Source organism: Typha angustifolia, chromosome 7 (genome assembly GCF_048772165.1).
Source record: "Typha angustifolia cultivar Huaian chromosome 7, ASM4877216v1, whole genome shotgun sequence".
Lineage (NCBI taxonomy): Eukaryota > Viridiplantae > Streptophyta > Magnoliopsida > Poales > Typhaceae > Typha > Typha angustifolia.
In genome coordinates this window covers 15,251,763-15,275,276 of record NC_133245.1, presented here as the reverse complement: position 1 = coordinate 15,275,276, position 23,514 = coordinate 15,251,763, and the positions used below count along the sequence as shown (strand labels likewise).

The 23,514-nt window shown below is 35.7% G+C and overlaps 2 protein-coding genes across 4 annotated transcripts; both read left to right on the top strand.

Annotated features, from left to right (window-relative positions):
• Positions 1 to 1,703: 1,703 nt before the first annotated feature.
• LOC140762445 (uncharacterized) lies at positions 1,704 to 18,414 on the top strand. 3 transcript variants are annotated; one of them, XM_073100249.1, is made up of 23 exons: positions 1,704 to 1,856; positions 2,042 to 2,283; positions 4,085 to 4,339; positions 4,420 to 4,544; positions 4,674 to 4,718; positions 6,343 to 6,424; positions 7,345 to 7,413; positions 7,881 to 8,051; positions 8,145 to 8,210; positions 9,775 to 9,843; positions 9,968 to 10,039; positions 10,169 to 10,227; positions 11,301 to 11,579; positions 12,127 to 12,263; positions 13,246 to 13,340; positions 13,414 to 13,452; positions 13,534 to 13,602; positions 14,218 to 14,319; positions 14,442 to 14,493; positions 14,574 to 14,626; positions 16,177 to 16,241; positions 17,141 to 17,192; positions 17,818 to 18,414. In XM_073100249.1, exons 2-23 carry the CDS (start codon positions 2,110 to 2,112, stop codon positions 17,890 to 17,892), a joined length of 2,205 nt encoding a protein of 734 aa, XP_072956350.1. In that variant the 5' UTR covers positions 1,704 to 1,856; positions 2,042 to 2,109; the 3' UTR covers positions 17,893 to 18,414. The 3 variants fall into 3 exon arrangements, with proteins under 3 accessions (XP_072956350.1, XP_072956349.1, XP_072956351.1); XM_073100248.1 differs by lacking the exon at positions 1,704 to 1,856 and having other exon boundaries at positions 1,882 to 2,283; XM_073100250.1 differs by lacking the exon at positions 1,704 to 1,856 and having other exon boundaries at positions 1,883 to 2,283; positions 13,543 to 13,602.
• A 604-nt stretch (positions 18,415 to 19,018) lies between these two features.
• LOC140761860 (uncharacterized) lies at positions 19,019 to 23,287 on the top strand. Its single transcript, XM_073099360.1, has 5 exons — positions 19,019 to 20,143; positions 20,234 to 20,313; positions 22,519 to 22,594; positions 22,674 to 22,781; positions 22,883 to 23,287. Exons 1-5 carry the CDS (start codon positions 19,793 to 19,795, stop codon positions 23,030 to 23,032), a joined length of 765 nt encoding a protein of 254 aa, XP_072955461.1. The 5' UTR covers positions 19,019 to 19,792; the 3' UTR covers positions 23,033 to 23,287.
• The last annotated feature ends 227 nt before the right edge of the window (positions 23,288 to 23,514 follow it).

Genomic DNA, 23,514 nt, shown 5'->3' with positions numbered 1-23,514 from the left:
CACTTAGCCTAATAAACCTTTTTGGGCACCCACGAAGAATATAATGCTCTCTAAATAAAGCTGCTTATAAAGCAATCTCGCAAGGCGAATAGTTGAGCTCGTCGTCGACGATTGATAATTGGAAGCTTTAGTCAATTATCTTCGGACGTTATTCCAAGGATAAAAACTTTTCTTTAGAGCTGCTTAGCTAAAGCCATATCAATAAGGGCAATCCTTTTATAGTCGCATTCGAGACATTAACAAGGATTGTTATATGTGCTACTATATCAGCAAGACTATCGATCACCTCCTTCTTAATTGTCTTTTCGATCGTGCAGCTTAGTTCTCATGTTATCTGGGATTTAGATCTACAATGCTTCCCTCCTCCTTAGATGCCTGCCTGCTATCTCTCCATGTAGATCTTCCGACAAAAGACATAACCTACTATTTTCATCGTTTGTTGTGTATCTAAAAAGCACGTTGTCAAAAGATATTAAACAACAAGGACGATGTCCCTCGAGAAGCGATGTTCAATGCTAATATGCTTCACTCATGTTATTTGGCATATCTTAGTAGCTTTCCAAATATCTTTCCAAATATGACGAAGGAACCTTCTAAGTCCTTAGAGCTAGGAGCAGCACACTCTTGTGCTGGCTGGGTTGACGCACCCTGACAAAGTTCACTCTGTAATAGCATCGATATCTATATCATGCTCAACTCTCACTCACCTCCTCTGGCCATATCCTTTTTTCCAGAGCATTGGCTCTGCCCCTTAGCTGCTAAAGCTAGAGCCATTCTGGCTAGCTTGGATGAGCTCTCCAAGCTTCCTTCAAGAAATGAGTATTGGCTCTTCAGTGATAGACAGCTAGTTGTTATCTGGATCAACAACTAGAAGGCTAGTTCGGAATGGATAATCCACCATTTAGTGCTTGAATTTAGACATCTACTCTAAGTACCCTTGGATTAAACTAGGGTTCTATGAGTCATTCACCTTACATCTTCTGGCCAATGGTCAGGAGAGCAGCTAAATGCCATATCTAAACTTGCTTAATGCTTCTTTCAGAAAGCAAAAAAGAAAAAAAGAAATAGTCTGGTAATGTTATAACTTATTGAAAACTTAGTTGATTTATAAAATTGGCCCAGATTCATGCTGGGAATAAAGAGACAGAAGCAAAAAGTGACCCCCAAAATTTAGCCACGACAAGTCACCAAGCAATTAATCCTTAGTCAAATAATTTGCACCATTCAATTAATTCAACATTACTTGTTATATATAAACCCAATGGAGTGCAACGAATTCCTCTCATATGGTCCCCCTGTGACCATGGCTATGGACTAACAAATAAAATTTATTATCAATAATGCTATATGCTTAGATATAATTTTTTATTGTAGAATAATTTTAAAACTAGTTTTAGTTATGTCTATTTCTAAAATATGTATACTAATTTAAGTTACTAGGGTGTTTGATAGTAAACCAGTCGAATGGTATAATAATTACTTATAAGAAAAATAATAAATTTAATTTAGATTTTATGCTTATTCTAGTAATCTACCGGGCCTTAATGTCCCTCTCCAATCCTACACTCCTACCGCCTCAAGCCCACCATAACCGTACGGCTCGTGATCTATCGATCGAACCCGAATTGGTCCTGTGATCCTGTAACTAATATCTCATCCTATTCGTACCCGCGAAGTCCCCGCCCGTGGTACTATCTCTCTCTCTCTCTCTCTCTCTCTCTCGTCTCTCTCTCTCCTCGCGACAATTTCCGACACGCCCCCGATATATCTTGCGACCCCCGAGAACACGAAAGAGAAAACCACGCCCGCTGGGCGGAGATCTCTGAGCGAGCTCATCGGGCCCCACTACCTGCCACGTCAGCACTCTCCTCTCCTCTCCTACACCGCCCCCCCCCCCCCCCCCCCTTCTAATCTCGCTCGTTCCCCTCTCCCTTATTATTTATTATTTTTTCTTTTCTATTTTTTTGCTTTTCTTTCCCTTATCGACCTCGTCTGTAACCGAGCGGGTCGTTGTCGCTCTCGACGGCGGTCAACGAAGCAGATAGCGGGAGCTGGGTAGGTGGGGGACTAGGGTCCCGGCGATCTTGACGTGGATTACGGCTGCCGGAGATGGGGAAGAACGGCGGTGGCAGCCGGAGCTACTCGGCGAACCCGACGGACTACAGGCGAATGGAGGAGGTAGGGTACGGGGCGAGCGCCACGGTGTATAGGGCGATCTATATCCCTTCCAACGAGATCGTGGCGATCAAGTGCTTGGATCTCGATCGCTGCAACAGTAACCTCGTCAGTTTCTATCTCTCTGTCTCTTTGCCTTCTTGTACTTGATCACTAGGGTTTCTGCCGGTTGGAGTCGTCAGGTATTGGTTTATGTTGAATTCACGGTCTAGTGAGTCCAGATCGGGGGCTGGAATCAGGTTTCTCGAAGTAGTTGATTTAGATTGGAATAGAAATTATGTGTTCTTGATTAGTTGCTTGTGATGTTTTTCTTGTGGAGTCCGTCCTTTTATTTTAATTCCTTGTTGAATTAGGCTAATTGGATCAGCTTTAGCTGTTCTACTGCATGATTTGGTGTACGAAGTGGACATTTAGGATGACTAGTCATGTTTAGTCCATAAATTCTGTGATCGATTCCTCGGTTTTGTTTTTATCGATTTGTTTTCTCCCCTCCTCGAAATTGTCAAATGCTTTCGAAGTCTCTGTATCCTGCAGCGCTGATGTGCATATCAAGTTCATGCTTCAGGAGGAGGAGAAAGGGCCATCTTTTTTTCTGAACAGTATAAAGAGCAGGCTATGTATGTAGCAGTAATAGAAAGTAATAGTGAATCCAATATATTCTAGTATTGTTGGATAGAAAAGTAGGATTGAAATTAGTCAACTCTATCTTCCGTTATTACGGTATCTCAGAGTAATCGAAGTAATCTTTTGTTTAGCTAAGCTGGTGACACACAAATATCCTCTCTAATTATGATATTGGGTGTCCCAATCTTTAGTTATAAGCCTTTAAGGTTTGCATGTTTATCCTCATTTTTAATAATTCAGACTGATCCTAAGTAAACTTCTGTTGAATAGTGAACTGGAAAGGGAAACATGCATCCTCATTAATCGTGATATTGGGTGTATGAACTACAGTCAACATGTTATATACCTGTGCCAAATTATTCTTATCTGATTTGTACTTGTTTGTCATCTAAAGCTGTTTTGAGAATCTGGGGCTGGAGAGAAGTCAAGTTAAAGTTGAGAAGACTAAGTGACGGAATATTATACGAACAGCTCTTATCTAAAATATGGCCCATGGAAGTTTGTTCATAGTTCTTAGGTAAAGGATCAGTCAAACAAGAGAATGTTTTCATGTAATTCGTATGTCCATTTGGCAGATGAAGTTACCTACCGTAATTGAGATGAGGCTAATTTTGGGAAATCCACAGGTTTATTCCGAATTGCCTTTCTTCTGCTCTGCCATGCCTTAATGAATTACTGTAACTGGCTCGCATTCTGATCAACTATGAATTATTCTCGAATTGCCTGAATACTCATTTGGGGGTCCCTATGTCAGAAATGTATAAAGTAAGATACCCCTAATTTACGCACTAGCTTAGCTAGCAGACTGTTCATTAGAAGCAGAGAATAATTAGTTCTGAAATAGTAATTTCTGGCACTGGACTATAGAAGAATTTAGCCATCAAGTGTTGTGAAATATTAGAGATTATAGGAAAACAGATGTAGTGAAACTGCAAAAAAGGGCAGATTAAATGGCTAAATTTTATCAGACAATTTCAATACTCATATCCAGCTGGACATCAATCAGGAGAACAATTAGATCACAAACAAAATGTCCAAATGTCGAAAGAGAAAATGCTCTCCTGATCCATAGATTTAGATGTCTTTGTAATTTTTCATTTTCTATAGCAGGTTAATTTATTGACATAAGTTTTTTAAAGCTATTTCTATCGTGCAATTTCTTAATAAATATGCATACATTTTCCAAGGAATGACTAGTAAAGTATTTCAATCTATATATCATTTCTGTCCCCATGCATTACTTTAAACTACATTTAAATGGTACTGACTATAGCATGATATGCAGGATGATATACGAAGGGAAGCCCAGACGATGAGCTTGATAGAGCACCCCAATGTCATAAGAGCTTTCTGCTCTTTTGTTGTCGAACGCTTCCTTTGGGTGGTTATGCCATTCATGACAGAGGGTTCATGTCTGCACCTGATGAAGATTGCATATCCGGATGGATTTGAAGAGCCAGTTATAGGATCTATTTTAAAAGAAACACTTAGAGCTTTGGAGTACCTTCACAGGCATGGGCATATACATCGAGATGTCAAGGTTAGTTTATTTATGGAAGGCGTACAGTCTTTGTTTTTCCTTTACATGACGTCCTTTTCTAACAAGACTCATAATTACAGGCTGGAAACATCCTTCTAGATAGTTCTGGTGTGGTGAAACTTGGGGACTTTGGTGTATCTGCTTGCATGTTTGATAGAGGTGATAGGCAACGTTCCAGGAATACTTTTGTGGGAACACCATGCTGGTGAGATACATAGTACTTTTTGATGCCATTTTGTCTGTTCTTTCTTCTAGAATCATTATAATTTTTAAAAGTTAATCGCCAACCAGTATTCTGATGAGCTGTTTTTTTCATTTCTCTTTCTGGCTATAGGATGGCCCCTGAAGTTTTGCAGCCAGGGAGTGGATATAATTTCAAGTAAGTCTATTGACAATCTAAAGAAAATAGTTGTCTGTTAATATTTTCTGCCTAGTTTAAAGTTATAATTTACTTGGGGCCAAGATTTAAGTTGTATCACAGTTAAACTACCATTTATGTTTAAAGCAACCCATTTATGCATTAAAGGTACCAGAGCATAGTGATGAAGCATTTCAGCATTCCATTGATTGAACTAAGAAAGTCAAATACATTTGACACATGCTCAGTAGGCTTTGATGCTTTTTGTGTCCTTGCAAGAGAACTGATTTCATTTGGACATATGCAATTACGTTTATGGAAGACAAACACCATCTACCATTTCCTGATGCAAAGAGGACTGGGTATAGGTATAAAAGAAAGGCAAAATGATGCTTTTGGTATAAGCAATAACAGGATGAGGACAAAGCAACATTATAATGTGATGCAAGCATTTTTGCTATATTAGAAATTAATCAGCAACAAATGATGGTCATGAACCTTAATTTACTCCCTCACACAGGGTATAGAAGAGCTGAGTTCGGCTCAATTTGAAATTACTAGAAACCAGTCTCGAGCTTGGATCAAGCTCGATACTAATTGATGCTGAGGTGGCTCGAGCTCAGTCCATTGCAATGCCGCACCAGCTTGTGTTTGGAGATACCCAAAAATGTGTGGATACACACACACACACACACTATGCACTATATGTCTACTATACGTGCTAAGACAATCATATTTGCTAGTACCAGATTTATGTAGTTTGGTCAGATACATTCATGCATAGAGTTACAATACATAGTAACATACTAGTAACTATTAGTTAGTTTACCATATAAAGGTTATAGATCGCTAATCATTAACAAGAATGATAGCTTTGTTTCTCATGAGGTTATTATGTACCAAAAGGTATAGCTAAAAGAGATTTACTTGTTTAGCTAGTGAACAATTATTAAGACTCAAAGAAAGAAAAAATACCATCTAATAAATAAAAGACCATCTAGATGATGCTGTTTATAAAGATTAAATGAGGTGCCCGCTTGACCTGTATGAAAATGATGCGGAAAACATCCTACTTATCTTACTAGTAAATACTAAATAGATAGTTAAATACCTCTTAGTGGAATAGTTGCAAAACAATCAACATTCATGAATTATATTGTTATCCATAAAGAGGATGGCATCACTATCCTCCTGTCGCAATGTTTATGAAGTGAACTCATAAAAGAATGTGCATCAACAAACTATCTTGATAAGCGGTAAGTTAGAGTAGTGCATTTTGGGTCTTCACTAATTGGAGTTGTCTGCTTGATAAAGTTTACATTAAGTTTGATGATGATTGGGATTTTGTTGCTTGTAGAAGATTTTCCATGAGAAATTTTCGACGATGTTGATCATAGTAGAACACTAAGATATTCTTGACATATGTTACTCTAGTTTAATTATCCCAAATAAGGTGATTCTAAAAGCAAAATAAGGCACACCTAAATTTTGTCTAGTTACTCCTATTGTCATTCCATCAGTAAAAACTTTTCTTCAAATAATTTCACCTAGTTTGTTAGTAAGATGTTATATTAATATATTTAGTTATTTAGGGAATACATTGACACTGAGGTGCTCTCATTAATTGTTGAATCTTTCCTGACAGAGCTGATATCTGGTCATTTGGGATAACTGCACTTGAACTAGCACATGGCCATGCTCCATTTTCTAAATATCCTCCTATGAAGGTATGCCATCAAGAGCTTTTCATAGTTTACATTTGCCTGGTCTTCTCATGAATGGCTTCATATGTTTGCAAATATTTCTGAAAGTTCAACCAGTATGTTATTACACGTATCTTTTATTATTGTGAATGAGTCCTTGTTAATACCATTTATGTGGTGACTTTGCTAGCATTGTGCTTGTAGGGTGATTCTGTGGAGGTAAGTTGGGAACTCATATTCAATGATATTATCAAGATACTGACATATATTTATACTATTAGAAGAGTGACTATTTACCTCTGATGTTTATAATTCGCTGGTTCCTACTTTTAGTTGAATTTGCCATCATAGATATGCTTTGTATTCTCTTTTCAGGATTAAGTCAATAATGAATATTTACTGGAAAAACATTTCCTTCTAGATGGTGTTATTCTGAGATAGAATGGCAACTGACAACTCTGTTGCATAAATGCATAGGAATAATTTTGTTAATCACTTGTAGTTTGATGACACTAATTCCAATATTCTTGTGATGAGATCTTTTATTGGGTATGATATTTATGTCTTAAATAAGTAATTATTAGTCATTATTAATTTCTTGGAATCATAATTTGGCTTCTTTCACAATAACCATGAAGTCTTATCCAAAGATTAAGTTCTAGGGATCTCCTTCACAGGTTCTTACTATGCGTACTACTAATGTTATTGTGCAATATTAAATCTTTGCTTGCAGCTTCCATCTTTTTCATCTGTTGTTTGTTTACCATAAGCAATCAGTTTTTAATTAATAATTATGGTGCTGATTATGATTTGCAGATTATACAGCATGTCAAGCATCATACAACTGCTTAGCTGTTGCTTTCTTTCTTTCTTTCTTTCTTTGCATTAGTTAAATGTAATAGTAGATGCTCTGACCTGATTGTTTTCGGTCCATCCATATGTAGGTTCTTCTTATGACCCTTCAGAATGCACCTCCAGGACTTGATTATGATCGTGATAGGAGGTTTTCAAAGGTATTACCAGTCCTTTTAGCTATTACTTATTCTTAAGGCAGACATTGCTTAATAATGTGACAATCATCTTTTGAATTTCTGTACATTTTTGTAGATTTTAGGTAGTCGTAGAAATACTTTATAGCACGATGGACTTATCATATCATAGCTCTGTTCTGCTAAGGTAGCAGCGTTGGTACATGCAGTCTGGCTTGAATAGGCATGACCATACAATATACAAGTGATACAACTAGGACTCAGGTAGTGCTTAATTGGCTCATTTTGTTTCCGCACAAACAATACAAGGGAGCCTTGAGATACTCTACTGTACTAGTGCGGATAAGGCATTTTTTACTAGTATAAGTTTAACACTAGACTTGTGTAATAGGATCTTTCCGAAGGTAGATTGGTATAAGTTGGCATGGCCAACCGTATATTATATTTTGTAGTGTTTATTGTTCTAATGAAAGATTTTCAGTTGTAATCAGTCTTTCAAGGAGATGGTAGCAATGTGCTTGGTGAAAGATCAAGCAAAGAGACCAACAGCAGAAAAATTGTTAAAGCATTCATTTTTCAAACATGCAAAGCCTCCAGAGTTGTCATTGAAAAGTATCTTAGTTGACTTGCCACCCCTTTGGGACCGCGTGAAGGCACTCCAGGTTAGCTACATTAATTTCTTGTGTATTTCTAGGAGTTCCTTTTTTTAAAATGATATAAGTGATCTCATTGTCTGTTCTTTTCTACAAGTGCAGCTCAAGGATGCTGCACAACTAGCTTTGAAGAAAATGCCTTCTGCAGAACAAGAAGCGATATCACAGGTAAGTCATTATTTTTTTGTTTTACAAATTTTGGTGCTTTTCTCAGAAGAGTTTGGTTAGTGAGGCTTCTTACCTGTTAATTTCAAGATTCTCAGTAGCAGGAGATTTTCTGGTAAAGTGTGAACTACAATGCTTTGAGTAGATTAAATCTTGAAAGATCTATTCTGAACTTCTAATAGTACGAGGGACAGAAAGGAACCAAACTTTTTAAAAAGTAGTAGGCACATATAAAATAGTGTATCGAGAGGTGCTGCTTGAGGTAAAGATGCTATCAGTGAGCAATTCATTGTTCAATGCTATGTCAACTGTGTTTGTCGTATGTTACAGAGAAGCAGATAAAAATGGCAAGTAAAAAGGTCATCTCTTACTATTTGTATAATGGATACATAGTGGGAACATCGGATAGTTGGATTCGACTGTTGATGTTTAGGGTTGTGCCACTAAAAGATGTTCGAAAGACCCGGAAGAACACTTTGGTTTCATAAACTTATTATTTATTGAACAGCTTCCATGAGGTATTCTTATGTTTATCTCCTTTGGCATGAATAGCTGGTATAATTTTTTTTTTTTTTTTTATCTCAACTTGTTGTGTTACTTATTAGGGATTTTTAATAATTGTCATCGAACTTCTCAAGTATCAATATAGCCATTACATTCTTCAAAATATCATAATTGCCACTGACATCATTGAACCTTTTCAAAAATACATTAAATTTAACGAATCACTGCTAAAACTAACTCTATATTACTGAAAGGCCATTTTGCCCTCACATATTTTTTGAAAAGTGGTTTTAAAGTTATATAATTTGTTCACTTTAATAACTATCTGTTAAGAATATTCCATGAAAAACTAACTAGGATGGCAACTCTGAAAGAGGTATAAGATTTTAGTGACAATTATACTATTTTAAAAGTTTTTAGTGATAATTATGTAAAAAATCCTTCTTATTAAGGAGAAACTGCCAATTTCATTTAGCTGATTGTGGGATAATTGCAATGATCACAATTGCCTTTCTTATTTTGTGAAAATTGGAACAAAGTGAGGACTGGGGACAACTGCTGCTGTAATGCTATTCCACAATTTTGGTGGAATGCTTATTCCCATTTCCCAGTAGCCTTCTGTTTTTTTCCTCATAAAATCAAGTTGTGCTTCATCCATTCCCATTTCCCAGCATGATATTTAATCAGATAAAACAGAAATTTTATCGTATGGCTGGATAATGGGGATCAATCAAGCTACTCCAGGTTTATTATTGAGCAACTAGGCCAAGGAATGTTAATACAGGGAGTGTATATTCCAACCTAGAAAACAAACTGTAATTAACATTTTTGGTGTAAAGTAACTCTTCCATCAAAATTACCTTGTTAGGGTTTGGACTTGAATCAACATGTTAATGTCCCGCAATACATAATGTTTCAGTAGAAGTATGGTAGGAATTTTTATGGATAGTTCCCTTCATGTGAGCATTAAGGCAACTATTTCTCAACATTCAAGAAATTTTCATGGGAGACTAATTTTTGAACCAACAGTTTAGACATTTATTGTGCTTCATTCCTTTGGCAGAGTGAGTATCAACGAGGTGTTAGTGCGTGGAACTTTGATGTTGATGATTTGAAGGCACAAGCATCACTGGTATGATATCACCATACGTTTCATTTTAGTAGTACATCTATTTCTATTTTCAAAATTAAATATCAATTCCTTTTTGTGCATTCGATTATTAGAGCTGCTACTGATTTTATTAATATCATTTTAGATTCAGGATGATGAGGATCTTCCTGAAATGAAGGAAGATGAAGAAATCATGAGGCAGGTTGTCATTAACAAGGTCTCTGCAGCCTCATTTTAATTCTTTTTAGGGCATGTTTTATGTTTGCTATCTGTGCCTTTCATGTGACATAATACTTCTCTGGCTATAAATGGACATCACTTATAAAGGACTCTTTATAATTGGCAGGATCCATCCACTTCAACTAACTCGAGGAAAACAATACTTACTAATGAGATCAACTGTAGGTAAGTTGTCTTAGGAATTCTACCTTTTCTAGTACCTCCTTTTATATTTCTTGTGAGCAAATGATTTTAGCTTCAAATCTTATTTTCAATTCTTTCTATGAAGTTTGATTTTATGGGTAATATACTAATATTGCTTAGTGATCTGCATACACTAACACGTCATGCATAAAGCTACTATAAGTAGATGTAGGTTGGAGGTAATAGTAAAGGCAATATAAGCCAAATATGTCTACGGGGAAATGATCTATCTTGTACCTTTCTTGGTGATATATATAGATATAACTCATCAATTATTCTTAAAGCTTAAGTTGTCAGAGAAATATTATTTTTTGTATTTTTATATTTCTCACTTTTGGGTTTAGAACATTTTGATAGATCCAAGAAGTGTACTTGAACTAAATGAGTGACATATTTTATATGATAGATAGGCTTGAATAAATTTGAACTTGAGATATCTACTTTGATATCATACTAACTTATTAACTACTCTGAAAGTTTAAGCTATTAAATAATGGACCAACAATACATGTCATATCTTTAACAGACCTCCTATATATTTTATATGAATAGATAAAAGATATTGAGTGTGCGACCCTCCATATTGCACAAAATTCAATAGTAGAAGAAATTAAACGAGGTTGTTCAAACTCAAGACATCTAGAAAACCAGGCTTTGATACCATTTTATATAATTAGTTGATTGAAAAACTTAAGCTATTAAAATTCTATTATTATATTCTAACATACACACATGTGTATACAGATGCAATAAATAGATCTAGAAATACTATTTTTATAATTTTTTCTAAGACAATTTATGCTCTAGCTACCACTTCTGTTGAGGTTTATATCATTGTCCACTTCTCATTTTCTCTTTAGGTTTGCATTCAGTTCTACTTGGAGATACCTAAGCAAGTTGATTATGCTTGTTTTATATTTACTCAGACGTTACAGCAAATAATAATATTTCTAATGCATTTTGATTGGGAATACTATTTATATAGCATAGTTGTAAACCACTTTATTTGATTTATAAGTCTTATTGCAAGTTTTATCCATTTTATTTTCTTCTAGGGAAAGTACTTGTGGAGTACTAGAGTCTGATACGAGGTGCTTAAGTACAAAAGATGTGATGTTGGAAGCAGATACTGGCAACCCTGGCAATCAAGACAGGCTTGGCGGATATGAGAAGCAAAGATCAGCAAATGATTCAGTTCCATCTACATCAAAGCAGAGCATAGAAACCAACCACTGGAAAAGCGAAGTTGGAAAGAAACATCAAACTTATAGCGGTCCGCTTGTGACTTCTAATTCACATAGTAATTCATTATCTGAAAGAGGCCGTACTGAAAGGTTCATATTTTTTTTAAATTCTTTTCAAATTTGATGCTTGTTTAAACTTTAAATTAGTACTTCAAGAGTAATTGAATATGAAGAAAGTCCATGTAGTACTGCAATTGATATATAAATCCATATGTCCGGATATGTTCTATAAGCTATTGCACGTAATGTCATAAATGAAGAAGATATATATTGATCAAATGGTAGTGTTCTACTTATTCTAGTAAGGTCTCACCCCACTCTTTCAAAAAAAGAAAAGAAAAGAAAAGAAAAGAAAAGAAAAACACTTTTAGTAGTGTTGTATAAACATAACCTGCTAATGATATTTTTTTTTAGTGGTTCTAGATGCATTCAGTAATCATATAATGTGTTCAGTGTAGAAAAATACGTACATATATATAGGTCAAATGTTAGTAGTATTCTAATTATTCTAGTAATATCTCATTCTTTCTTTCAAGTAGTATATATATAGTGTTAATGTAATGATATTTTCTTTTAGAGGTAGGGCTTTTCTTATACAAACTAAAGATTTAGAGGCTAAATTTGCTTCCAAATGTAGGTCTGATGTTGACAGTCAAGCAGTAGCTGACAAATATAGACGAGATGCACGGAGAACAACAAATTTTAGTGGCCCGTTGATGCTTCCAAACCGTGCTTCTGCAAACAGTTTATCGGCTCCTATACGATCTTCAGGAGGTAACAAGGCAACATAGATATCGATAATTTTACTTTGTTAATCAGAAGCTTGTTCAGTCCTTGATGAAGCACTCAGGCAAACTTTTCCAGTTTAGTTTAGCTTAGGGTTTTTTATATGTATACCCTTATAGAATCTCTTATTTGCTTGTATGTTGTATGTTGTATTTTAGAATATAAAATATAAAAACCATCGTTTTCTAACAGCTTAAGCTTTTAACATAATTGACGAGTTAATATAGTATCAGAGTCAAAGGTCACTAGTTCAAATTCTATCATGCTTATCTTTACTACTATGCTCATCATTGCTTAAAAATATTAAACTCTACCTATTTAAATTATACTTTTTGAACCCATCAAAATATTTCAGCCTAGAAATAAGGAAGAGTATTAAAATAAAGAATATAAAAATCACCGTTTTCTAACAGTTTAAGCTTTTAGAGTAATTGGTGAATTAACACCCTCTAAAGTTGATATTTGTATATATATACTTCTCAAACATATGTTATTGCATAAATACCCTCCTGAGTTACTTTTCAAGTTAAATCTAAATATTTTAATAGTAAAAAAGGCAAAAATATTTTTAACTAAGAGAAATACTCGAAAACTAAAATAATGATATTTGTCTTTTACATTTAAAAATTTTGACAGTTAGTTTACTATGAGGGGTATTCATAAAAAAATAAGGGTGTTAAAAAATATACATACAAAAAAAGTGTGTTTTGAGGGGTATATATATGCAGATATCAATTAAAGAGAGGCATTATGGCAATTAAAGGATTTTTGAAGGGTATGTATGCAAAACAACACCTTTAGCTTAAGGGCGTACTTCTCAATCAGCATTAATAAATATCAAAGAAAGAAAATCTGAATCTTGAAAATATGGAATAGGAGTCTTGCTGGTTAAATAACCTTTTGTGGGAGCACTCCACCTTTCTGTAACATGTACAGAGAAAATAATATTTTGTTTTACAACTTTTTATAGGTTATGGGGATTCTTCGGAGGATAAGTCTAAGCCTAATGTGGTACAAATAAAAGGCCGTTTTTCAGTTACATCTGAAAATGTGGATCTTGTAAAGGTCAGCTCTTAATTTAATAAACTTTTGCTGGTAGAATGGTATATCAAACTTAACATATACATTTCTGGTTCAGGATATTCCACTATGTACTATTCCACGGAGGTCAACCCAGGTTGGCAGTTGTTCCTGATTCATGATCAGTTTACAATATTTTATTGCACTGAATATTTTTCTTCCATGGTATAATGTTAAGAGTTCTCAGGGATCTCCATTGCGAAAATCAGCCAGTGTTGGTGAGTGGCTGGTCAATGCTAAACCAATGGTATGCATATTCATCTGTTATTAGTGGTCTAACGAGTTTGATACGAAGCTATCCAATATTTATCTTTGTCCAATGTGGAGTATGCTTTATATGCTTCAGAAGATTAGCTTCTGTAGCTTTGCACATAGACCCATTTTGAGGGAATTACATGATATGTGAGATTTGTCTGAGAGCAACAAGAATCTCTCGAAATTATTCTAGGATTGCTGGCAAAAGATAGTTACTTGGGGTCAACTTAAAATCACCTAGAAAATTTGTGAACTATTTCTGGGGCCATCTTTTTCCCCTATACATCTTTATTTCCAGTGAATTACAAACAATACATAACTAACCAACTTAATTTATTAAAAAGTAATTTTGATTAAACCCATCTAAATTCTAACATATTTTATTGAATTGCCTCTATAATGTGTACATGGTGTAGAGAGTTTATGCTCATCTCATTTTTATTTTATTTTTGCCAACAATAATTATGTCATACTATAGAAGTTCTCTTTCTAACTTTTTAAACAAATTAAAGTTTGACTATTTTAAGTGCTGTTATAATTAGGGTTTGGGATATCTCCCTATTCTCTTCATTCCACAACTAAAGTCAATTTCCATTTGGTTTTCCAGCCTACTAGTCAATATCCAAAGGAAGTCAGCAGTAACTCGCTACCTGCATCAGTTCTTATGCCTCATCTTCAAAATCTTGTTCAGCAAACTTCATTTCAACGAGTATGATGAAATGATCCTACTTCCACTCTACACATTGCATTATTGCTGAATAATCTCTGTTAATAACCTCTCTCATTGATGAGAAGTTTGGTAGCTAAAATCTTTCTTTGATGATTATTCAGGATCTCATGATCAATCTTTTAAATAGCCTGCAACAGAATGAGGTAGTTGATGGTGAGTAGAAGATTTTCACTCTTGATTGAACCACTCAAAGATTTATTGTAACTGTAATTCAGAAGAGGTGTGTTTTTCAGGTTTTCAACCTGGAGCATCTTCACAAGCACGCAATTTGGACATTGATATGTTGGTAAGTGAACTTCAATAGAAGTTACATGACTGCTTTGAATTTGGCATAGGGGTTGTCATATGGTCTTTTGTCATAAACCTTTTTCTCTTCATATGATGGAGAAGGAACCCAACTTTGATGTGAAGTTTGGAGTGATGCTTTAAGTGAAGTCCTTCACATCCTGTGACATATCAATCAATATTTCAAAATGAAAGTTGGTACATTTAGTTTGTGTTACCATTTTGAAATCCGGTGTGTTTCAGAAATCTGATCAATGATCATAACTAAATTCTGAGAAATTTTGTCAGCGAATATATGAGATACATTGTATAGGTGTAGAGATATTATTGGCATCTCCCATCCTTGGTACTCTCTCATCTGTCAATCTTTATCACAGCAAATATCTGCTATATTTGTGATATAGCTGCATGGATATTTAATTTCTGCCTATCTAGTGGCTCTCTTGTCTACTCATCCTTTTGAATAACAATGACCGTGCCGGCGATGTACCGGCACATAGCATGAGGGGTGCCGCACAACACCCCTTTTAGCAGCAATCCGCTCATGCTAGCCTCGTCACTTGTCATTTACGTGGCACGCAAACGACGGGTGACAACAAGGTCAGCGGTAAGCGGCCACGACGAGGTCAAAGAGTGAAGGTGAGTAGTCTCCCTCCTCTTTTGACATAATATAATTGTATATGTTGCTATCTATTTAGGCCATTTTCATGATATAGGCATTAGGGATGTAAACTAGCCGAGTTTCGCTCCGCTCAGCTCGAAATGGAGATTACTCCAACTCGGCTCGGCTCAGCTCATACTAGTATCGGGCTGGCTCGGATCGGCTCGAGTGGCTCGTTTCTAAAATATTAAATATTATTTAATTTGAGAGAACACATTTTAACGGTCTAAGAGACTATGTATAAACTATAAAGGCCATTTCAATTTTGTTCACTTTCGATATGGGACTAAAGTCGAACTTCATTTTGTAAATTCAACATGCTACTTTGAAAAATGTAGCAACTATGATTCAAACCTGGGTTATGGGTAAGGATAAAGGTATTCTTACCAACTATGCTAGAATAACTTTAGATAAATAAATAGAACTAAATATAATAATATATATTTCGAGCTAATTTTAGTCGAGCTCGAGTGAGCTGGCTCCAACTCGGCTCGGCTTGATTAACTTTTCGAACTAAAGAAGTCATGTAGAGCTCAAGCCAAGCTTGAGTCGAGCTCTAAATGACTCAGCGAGCTTTTTTGACAGCCCTAATAGGCATGCAAGCAAGTGTGCATTATGTTTCTTTTGCATGTTGATGTGTAACCTATATATGTATGATCTAGTAAAGCAGTACTGGTTTTGCTATTTTAGATTTTTTAATAATTAATGAATCTGTATATGCTGAACAAATGCACAACCATTGATACCAATATGTCCAATACCACTCAAACATGTATGCCTTGCCAAGTTGATACTACTTTTAGCAAATTCGCTTTTTACGTTTGACTCATGTATGGCGCAAGAAGAAATATGAAGTTCTAAATAATGCTGAATTCTCATTATTTTGGCAGGTTGAGTCAGCAACGACTGAGAGAGAGCGTTTATTGCTTAGTAATATTTCAGAGTTGCAAACCAGGTAAATCTTCACTACATTTTAACACAAATATATTTTCCACTTTCCGGAGAGGTGTTATGCATCATAATCTGATTTTATTACATAACCGGAGTGGCAAAGTTGTGCAAACAAAATCCTGGGATGGTCAATTAAGTACTATGGCATGGTGTTAAAATTGTACAAAGGGAAAATAGATGCTTTTGGGAGCTATATGCTCAAATATGTCACTAACAATTTATTAGTATGTGCCTACTGACTTTTACCCCAAATAAAAAATAAAAATTTATTAGTATACTGAGCATTATTGCGCCTTGCTTATTTTCTATAAGACTGATGCAAAACAGAATGATGCAATTGCAAGTGACAAAATATATGTTTTCAAAATAAAACAGCATATCATAAATGGAGGACATGTAATTGGATTAGATAGTGAATTGGTTCATGAATTGTAAATTGCTTATATGAGCTAAAGGCTTATTACTGGTAAAGGAGAAGAGAATTAATGGATCGTATTACCATGAAACCTTTAGAAACTTTTCTTTTACTGAGAGAGAAAAAGCAATATAATATAGTTAGGTCATTCTTTTGCTGATGAAATGATATTTGTTCTGCATAAACTATCTATCTCTGGTCCTAGCTTTCTGATCTGTAGCATTTTATTTGCCAATCTTTTATTTCATTCCCACTATAATTAGTTGATTTCTCTTCCGACTGCCAGCCAACTTCCATGTATCAGTGCTAACACACTGACAACTTAATGTGTTGTTGAAATAAGTGCTGAAACATAGTTATGTTGTTGAAGAACTTGATTTTATATGAGCAACAGCTAAACATGCTTCTATGTAATAGATGAATCCCAGTTTGTTATCCAATATATGTTAGTTTAATTAGAGTCAATCCCTCTTCTGTTCCTCGTGCAGGATGATTGCTCTAACTGATGAGTTGACTGCAGCGAAGCTAAAGTATATTCAGGTAACTCTTATTCTCTATGATGGCATATTGTCAATTATATCTTGAAATGTACTGACCATCTCGTGATTACCATACATTTTCTGAACTCATTTTCCGCTTTTAAGCAATCTCTTCCACTTTCTATTCTCTTAACTTGTACCTCTGACCCTTGTTTTTAAGAATCACTTCGGAAACATGCATGCTGCCTTCTGTCAACTCTTGATCCAACAAGAACTTAATCCAATTATACTTTCTGTGTCAGTGAGCAATTGAGTAAGTTGCAATAGGAGTTAGTTAGCAGAACCCAAATAGTTGGGACCTAGGTTTGGCTGTTCTTGTGTTGACAGACAATTGAAGATGTTGCAACAAGTATTTTATAAATAAATATAGGTAATATATTTTTAATTGAAACTCAAGGAGAGCAGAGTGTAAGTTCTGGAGTATAACAAAAGTTACAAAACCGCACATTTTGACTTGGAGACTTTTTTCCAATAATGTATCTGACACTGTGCTCCTTTTTCTTTAAGTTTGAAATAATTCTTTTAATATGTCATAAATTTTTTACAAGATGATAATTTTCAATGACAAATAATCTGTATATCGAACATTTAGGCCTACCATGATGGTCCAATTTTCTCTCTTTCAGTTACAGCAAGAACTAAATGCATTATATTGTCGCGAAGATGAAGATAGAATAGATGAGATTGCGGAAGAAACATGAGTTACTTATAAGGGAGTCTTCAAGGCGACACCAGGATTGTCCAGGTAATGCTAAAAGACCTGGCTGAAAATCATACTCTCGGTCTGGTTTCACTGCCTCTTCTATGAAGATCTATTAGGAGGGAGATTGATTTCCACACCTGCTCCACAGCCATATAAGGCTAGAATTTTTCGAGGATCAGAGCTTTGCAGGTGCCATCGAGATGTATTTATTCTTCACAGGACTGTCAACCCATTCTTGAACGATTGGCATAAGTAAGTAGTTACTTGGCAGTTCTCTTTAGATTGTTTTTTGTGGATTCCATGTTTTTTCGTGTTCCGTTAATTATAAAATTGTGGTGTAGCATCCAACTGACTACACTGTCTTTGAAATTGTCAGATTTGTTTGTAATCAATTTTTTCCCCCTTCTGAATCCTCTTTTATCGCATGGTGGAAGTTTGAGCTCATCATGCTGATGACTGCAGTCCTACTGAGAATATTTATGTTGAATCTAAGAATAAATGCCTATTATTTCAACAGTCATTTGCATGATTTATAGTATTTTTCTGATTTTTTTCATGTAGTCTTTGTGCAAATCAACCTTTTGGTACTTCCATCGTTTCACTCCTCAATTGTAAAAGTGGTAGACGAATTTTTGTTAGAATTCTGAATCGTTATTTCTAATGGAACCGAAATGATCTGACTGATCAAAAGATCCTTTCAATTGGCTAGAATCCATTACCAGAGAATAAGGAATAGATTATTGTGAATTCAACCGTATTGCCTCTGAAGAGAGAGGTGTTACTGAGAAGATTTACAATTTGCACTGTGATTAATTAAACATTTAATTTGGCAATTAATCCCATGAAAATCTCATAGAAGCTACTCTCTGAAGAGGGAAAAGGAATTTTATTCGATAGAGCATCGAAGCCTGATAAAAACCAGTGAGGTTTACATCCATTTATCAAGGGATATTATCGCCATGATAAATAAGTATCTGCTAGGAAATATACATGCTTTGATGAGTCATCAAGGAAGTTACTGACAAGATGAATTGCTGCAAGCCCTTAATTTATCAAGCTACGTCGTGGTCGAGTTGACTGCAAGATCCAAATGAGTACGGGATTGTTCATCTGACGACTAAAAATCTTATGAGGAATATATATTTGTAAAATGCTCGTGGGAAATTGAAATTACACAACCAACAAAGTACATGTTCAGTATTTTTCGTCTGGATTGGAAGGCGGAGACACACCGTTCCAAGGTCACAGAACAAAAGGCCGGCGATATAATTGCCGTGAAATGTGTTTAGCTCTGTCACCATTAATATAGCCTCTTTTAATTTATATTATATATGCTGCATTATCTTTATATATGATTGCAGGAGTATCTTTGATTGAATATAATCCATAGCCAAATGCAATCTCTATTTGCCTTATGATTTGAAGATATTATGCTCATGTTTGTTCCATAATCGTTCAAATATAGTGATATTGTCATAAGTAAAAGAAGAAAAAAAATATTATATTATATTTATGATTTGGCTTTAGGAGGCTTACAAAGATACGATGCATCCGCATATACAGTCAACTATAAATTTAAGTCTTTTGAATAAAATAAATGCATAATTATTGCTCCACAAAGGTATTGCAAAATACGGTTTTAATTAATGCCTTCGTGGAGGAGAATACCTTATACCTGAATCTTTCCGTCGTCATGGTCATGGGCATGGCCAGCCCGAGCTCCAACCTCAAAGTCGATTCCAACGGGCTTCAATCCGATTGGGCCGAACGGTCCGCTTCAAACCAATCAAACCAAATTAAACCCCTGAGCGGCCGAGCCTAGTCGTCTTCCTCTCTCGAATTCCTCTTCTCCTCCTCCTGCAGTCCTACCTGGCTACCTTCCCTTATTCCGTCGGGAGATGATCGTCTCTATCACTTCGTCCTTGCCTCCACGGCCTCCCCTCTTCCTGGGCCAGCGCCCTTGCGGCACATCAGCCTTCTCTACTCTTACTAGGGTTTTAGACTTCAAGAAGACGAGAAAGATAGCAACGGGAGGCCGGAGGAGGACCAGGAGGGGCGCATGCAAAGCGGAGCTCGCCCAAGATGCGCCATTCGCCGCCGCCATCGGTGCATGTGTCCTTAGCTCGCTCATCTTTCCGGTTACACCCGACAGGGAAGGCGATGAGGACGCCGGCGGAGCTATGGATTCGACGGATACGAGGTTGGCGGTTATGGGGATCATCGGCTTCATCCCTTACTTCAATTGGATGGTGAGATGCTTGGACCTATTACCGCCATTTGAGTATAAGATCGTTTCTTGCTTTGTATCTGATGCGTTTTGTTGTTTTTGGGATGGTAAGAGTTGGGTGTTTGCTTGGCTTGATAGTGGGAACCAGAGGTATCTTGTGTACTCCATCGTGTACTTGGCTCCCTACTTGAGGTTTGTCTTCTTTATCAATTTTGAACTTTTAGTATGTGTGGTAAATAAATGTGTGGTTCTGGTTCTTCTGAGTGATAGGACAGAAGATATTTCTTAAGCGTTGGTTTTGTAAATAAGTGTTTCTGTTAGCTATTGAACTTAAAGACATGACTTAATGCAAGCATCAACTGCCACAGATGTCAACTAATGGTCACCAGTGTAGCTATAATAAGGATTGGGTTTTACAGGATGATTGTAGCTTTATTTGCATGATTGGTCCCATGTCTTTGCACTGATTTCTTGCTGCATTAAGTCATGAAAGACTATCTTTCTCTCCCTTGTGTTTTCCAAGAATGTTAGTTGGGACTCTCTGATTGTTTCTGGCCAAATACCCTCTTGAATTAGCTTGACTTGTCTCTGCCCTCAAACTGTTGCTCTGTTGTTAAACCTTTTCTTGCATTGTGTTGCAGGTTCTTGTTGTTTCTAGCCTGCACATGAATTTCTTAATGTTTCATTGGCAACTTTTATTCTCTACTCTCAGTTCGTCTGCAGATTTATTTCAATACCCCAGGTGGATATTCTCTTTCATCTTGAGCTTGCCACTTGTCCTGTTCCTTTTACAGGAATTATTCTTATCAGGAATAATCTCTTGCTGTATTCAATGATAATTTGAGTAATTATTTTGGCCCTTGAAAGTGTTGTTTCTTTTTCCATCTCTTTCTATCATACCCCACATTTTGAACATCTTCAATGCTGAATTAGTGAATTGTCAGTTTGTTGTTGTTGAGACCTGGTGTCACATTCCAATGCATGCTTATAAAAGTACCTGCAATTATCTTTTTCACTATTACCAGTTCAGGATATTAGTTTCAGTGTTGTTTAGGTGATATTAATTTGCAGTTCTATCAAGTGAATCACTAGTCAGGACATTGAAGCCGTCTCCAGAATATATATTTTAGCTGGACTTGATGTAGTGAAATGTTTCACAAGGACATCAGTCCCAATTCCATGTTGACATTGCTCATTCTTATCTCAAATTATTAGAATAATGATGGAAATTAGAGCTCCATGCAATTGTCTTCGGAAATTAATTGTCTTCTGTTATTGTATATTCTTCAAACCATTTTGTAGGTGCTTAATAGTTTGTTTCCTTATCTTTTAAAATGAGCTTTTACTTCAACATTTCGTAATATTAGAGCATGACAAACAAGGAGCACTATTACCTATAATTAGTACAAAGAAGACATTTAGAGTCCATAAGCTAATGATGGTGTGCATATAGGAGGCTGTAAAGCAGTTCAGATGACTGGACTCGTAGACCATCTGGCATGAAAAGATTTGAGTCCTTTAGATTTCTTTTTATTTTATTTCATTATTAGATCAGTCTTTTATTAGTTTATGGTTGTTTAAACTGTGATAGTGAACTAATGCAATTCTTAATTTTCTGATAATGACAGAATGGTCATATTCTATTGTGGAAGCTCTTGTGAGATTCTCAGATATAAGATTAAGAGAAACCTTAACGAGTTTTTTTTTTGTAGAGCTATGATTGTCAATACTAGATATTGGTGAGAATTCAAATTCAGACAAGAATTTCCTTGTTTCAGTCTATGGGAAATATGGTGAAATTCAAATTCAGACAAGAATTTCCTTGTTTCAGTTTAATGGAAATATGATTAAATTTTGAAAATGAATGGGGGCCTTGTTTGTTTTACAACTTTAATAATCATCTGACAAAATGTCTGAATGTCATTCGAACATTTCAGCTTCTTGGAAGGGATACATGGCTCTTTGATTGAGTGTTGGGCAACTGAATGGAGATTAGGCAATGAAGTAACTTAAAAGGCAGAAGTCAATGATTTCCTGATTCCTAATTTTTCATAGAATTTGTCTGTCATGTCATAAAACCCTTTGCCTTTCTCTTTTTTATATTTTTTTTAAACCCAAACATTGGTATGTTACAATCTGCTATCCTTCTAAGCTGATTGGGGCACTTAAGAATTTCGTTACAAGGAAAAATGTTCATGAAACAGATGATGCTGATGTGGAATATGGTAAGCCTTTTGAAGTGGTTTTAATCTATGGATATGCTAGCGTTGGTCTGTCAACTTGTGCATATACTCATGGGACAGATGACACTAAAAAAGGCCCTGAACTGTTAGAAACCATGTTTTTTAATTGTTATAAGTGCTCCAGGCTCTACTGAAATGTGGTACCATTTTTCAGGACAAACTTATCGCTGTCACCAGAAGAAAGCTGGTTGCCTATTGCAAGCATATTAGTCTGCATTATACACATACAGGTTAGTCAGAGGGCTCATCAAGTTTTCAGCTGATATGATTCATTTTCATGTTCATAATTACTTCTCCCTTTTCTGGCAGCTGGAAACCAGCATTAAGAATGGGGATCTCAATGGCATTCAAATTCTTGAGGTAGCTCGGAAACTAATCTTTCGAATGGTTAGGAAGAAGGAGACTCAGTCCACAATGGTATTTTATCTGTATTATACACTGCATACCTTTATAGTTCTTTGGATCTTCATGCGTTTTAAACCTCTATTTGCGGGTCTTGCTACTTGTGTTTATTTCAGGGAAGTAGTGAAAGACATATGGAGTTACCTTCTGCACATGAATTAAGAGAAAAGTTTCGCAAAAGGGAAGTCATTAGAAAACCACTTAATGATCTACCACACCTGAATGAAGATCCTGATATAGAAGATAAGGAAATGAAAGAAGACTAGACAATTAGAAAGCGAGTCAATCCTTTTATTTCCTTTTTTCCTGGTGTATTAATAGTTGAACAATGGAAAAAATATGTTCTGCTCGTGGAGAGTGACAGTGTGCCTGAAACTTTTCATTTATTCTTTGTGTATTCTGTGGGACTTATGTAAACATCTAAAGGAGTAAACATTCGAAAGCTATGTTGCTCTTTGAGCCACTACTGTGGATATCTATTTTGCACTTAAAAACATCACTATTAATGTCAAACATCCAAATTTATTTCCAGGATTAATTTTGAGCCTCTACTTTTTCAGGTTGTATGGCAAAAGTGAATTCTGGTAGAAAACTTCTCGATCACCATCAAATATTACAGAAGGATAGCTACGTCTTTGTTCGCCCATTTTGCACCAAAAGGAACCACATGCTGCCAAGATATGCCATAAGAAAGAAAAGTGGGTAAAAAATGTGGAGAAAGTGTACAGCAGAGAAAGGCCAGGCAATA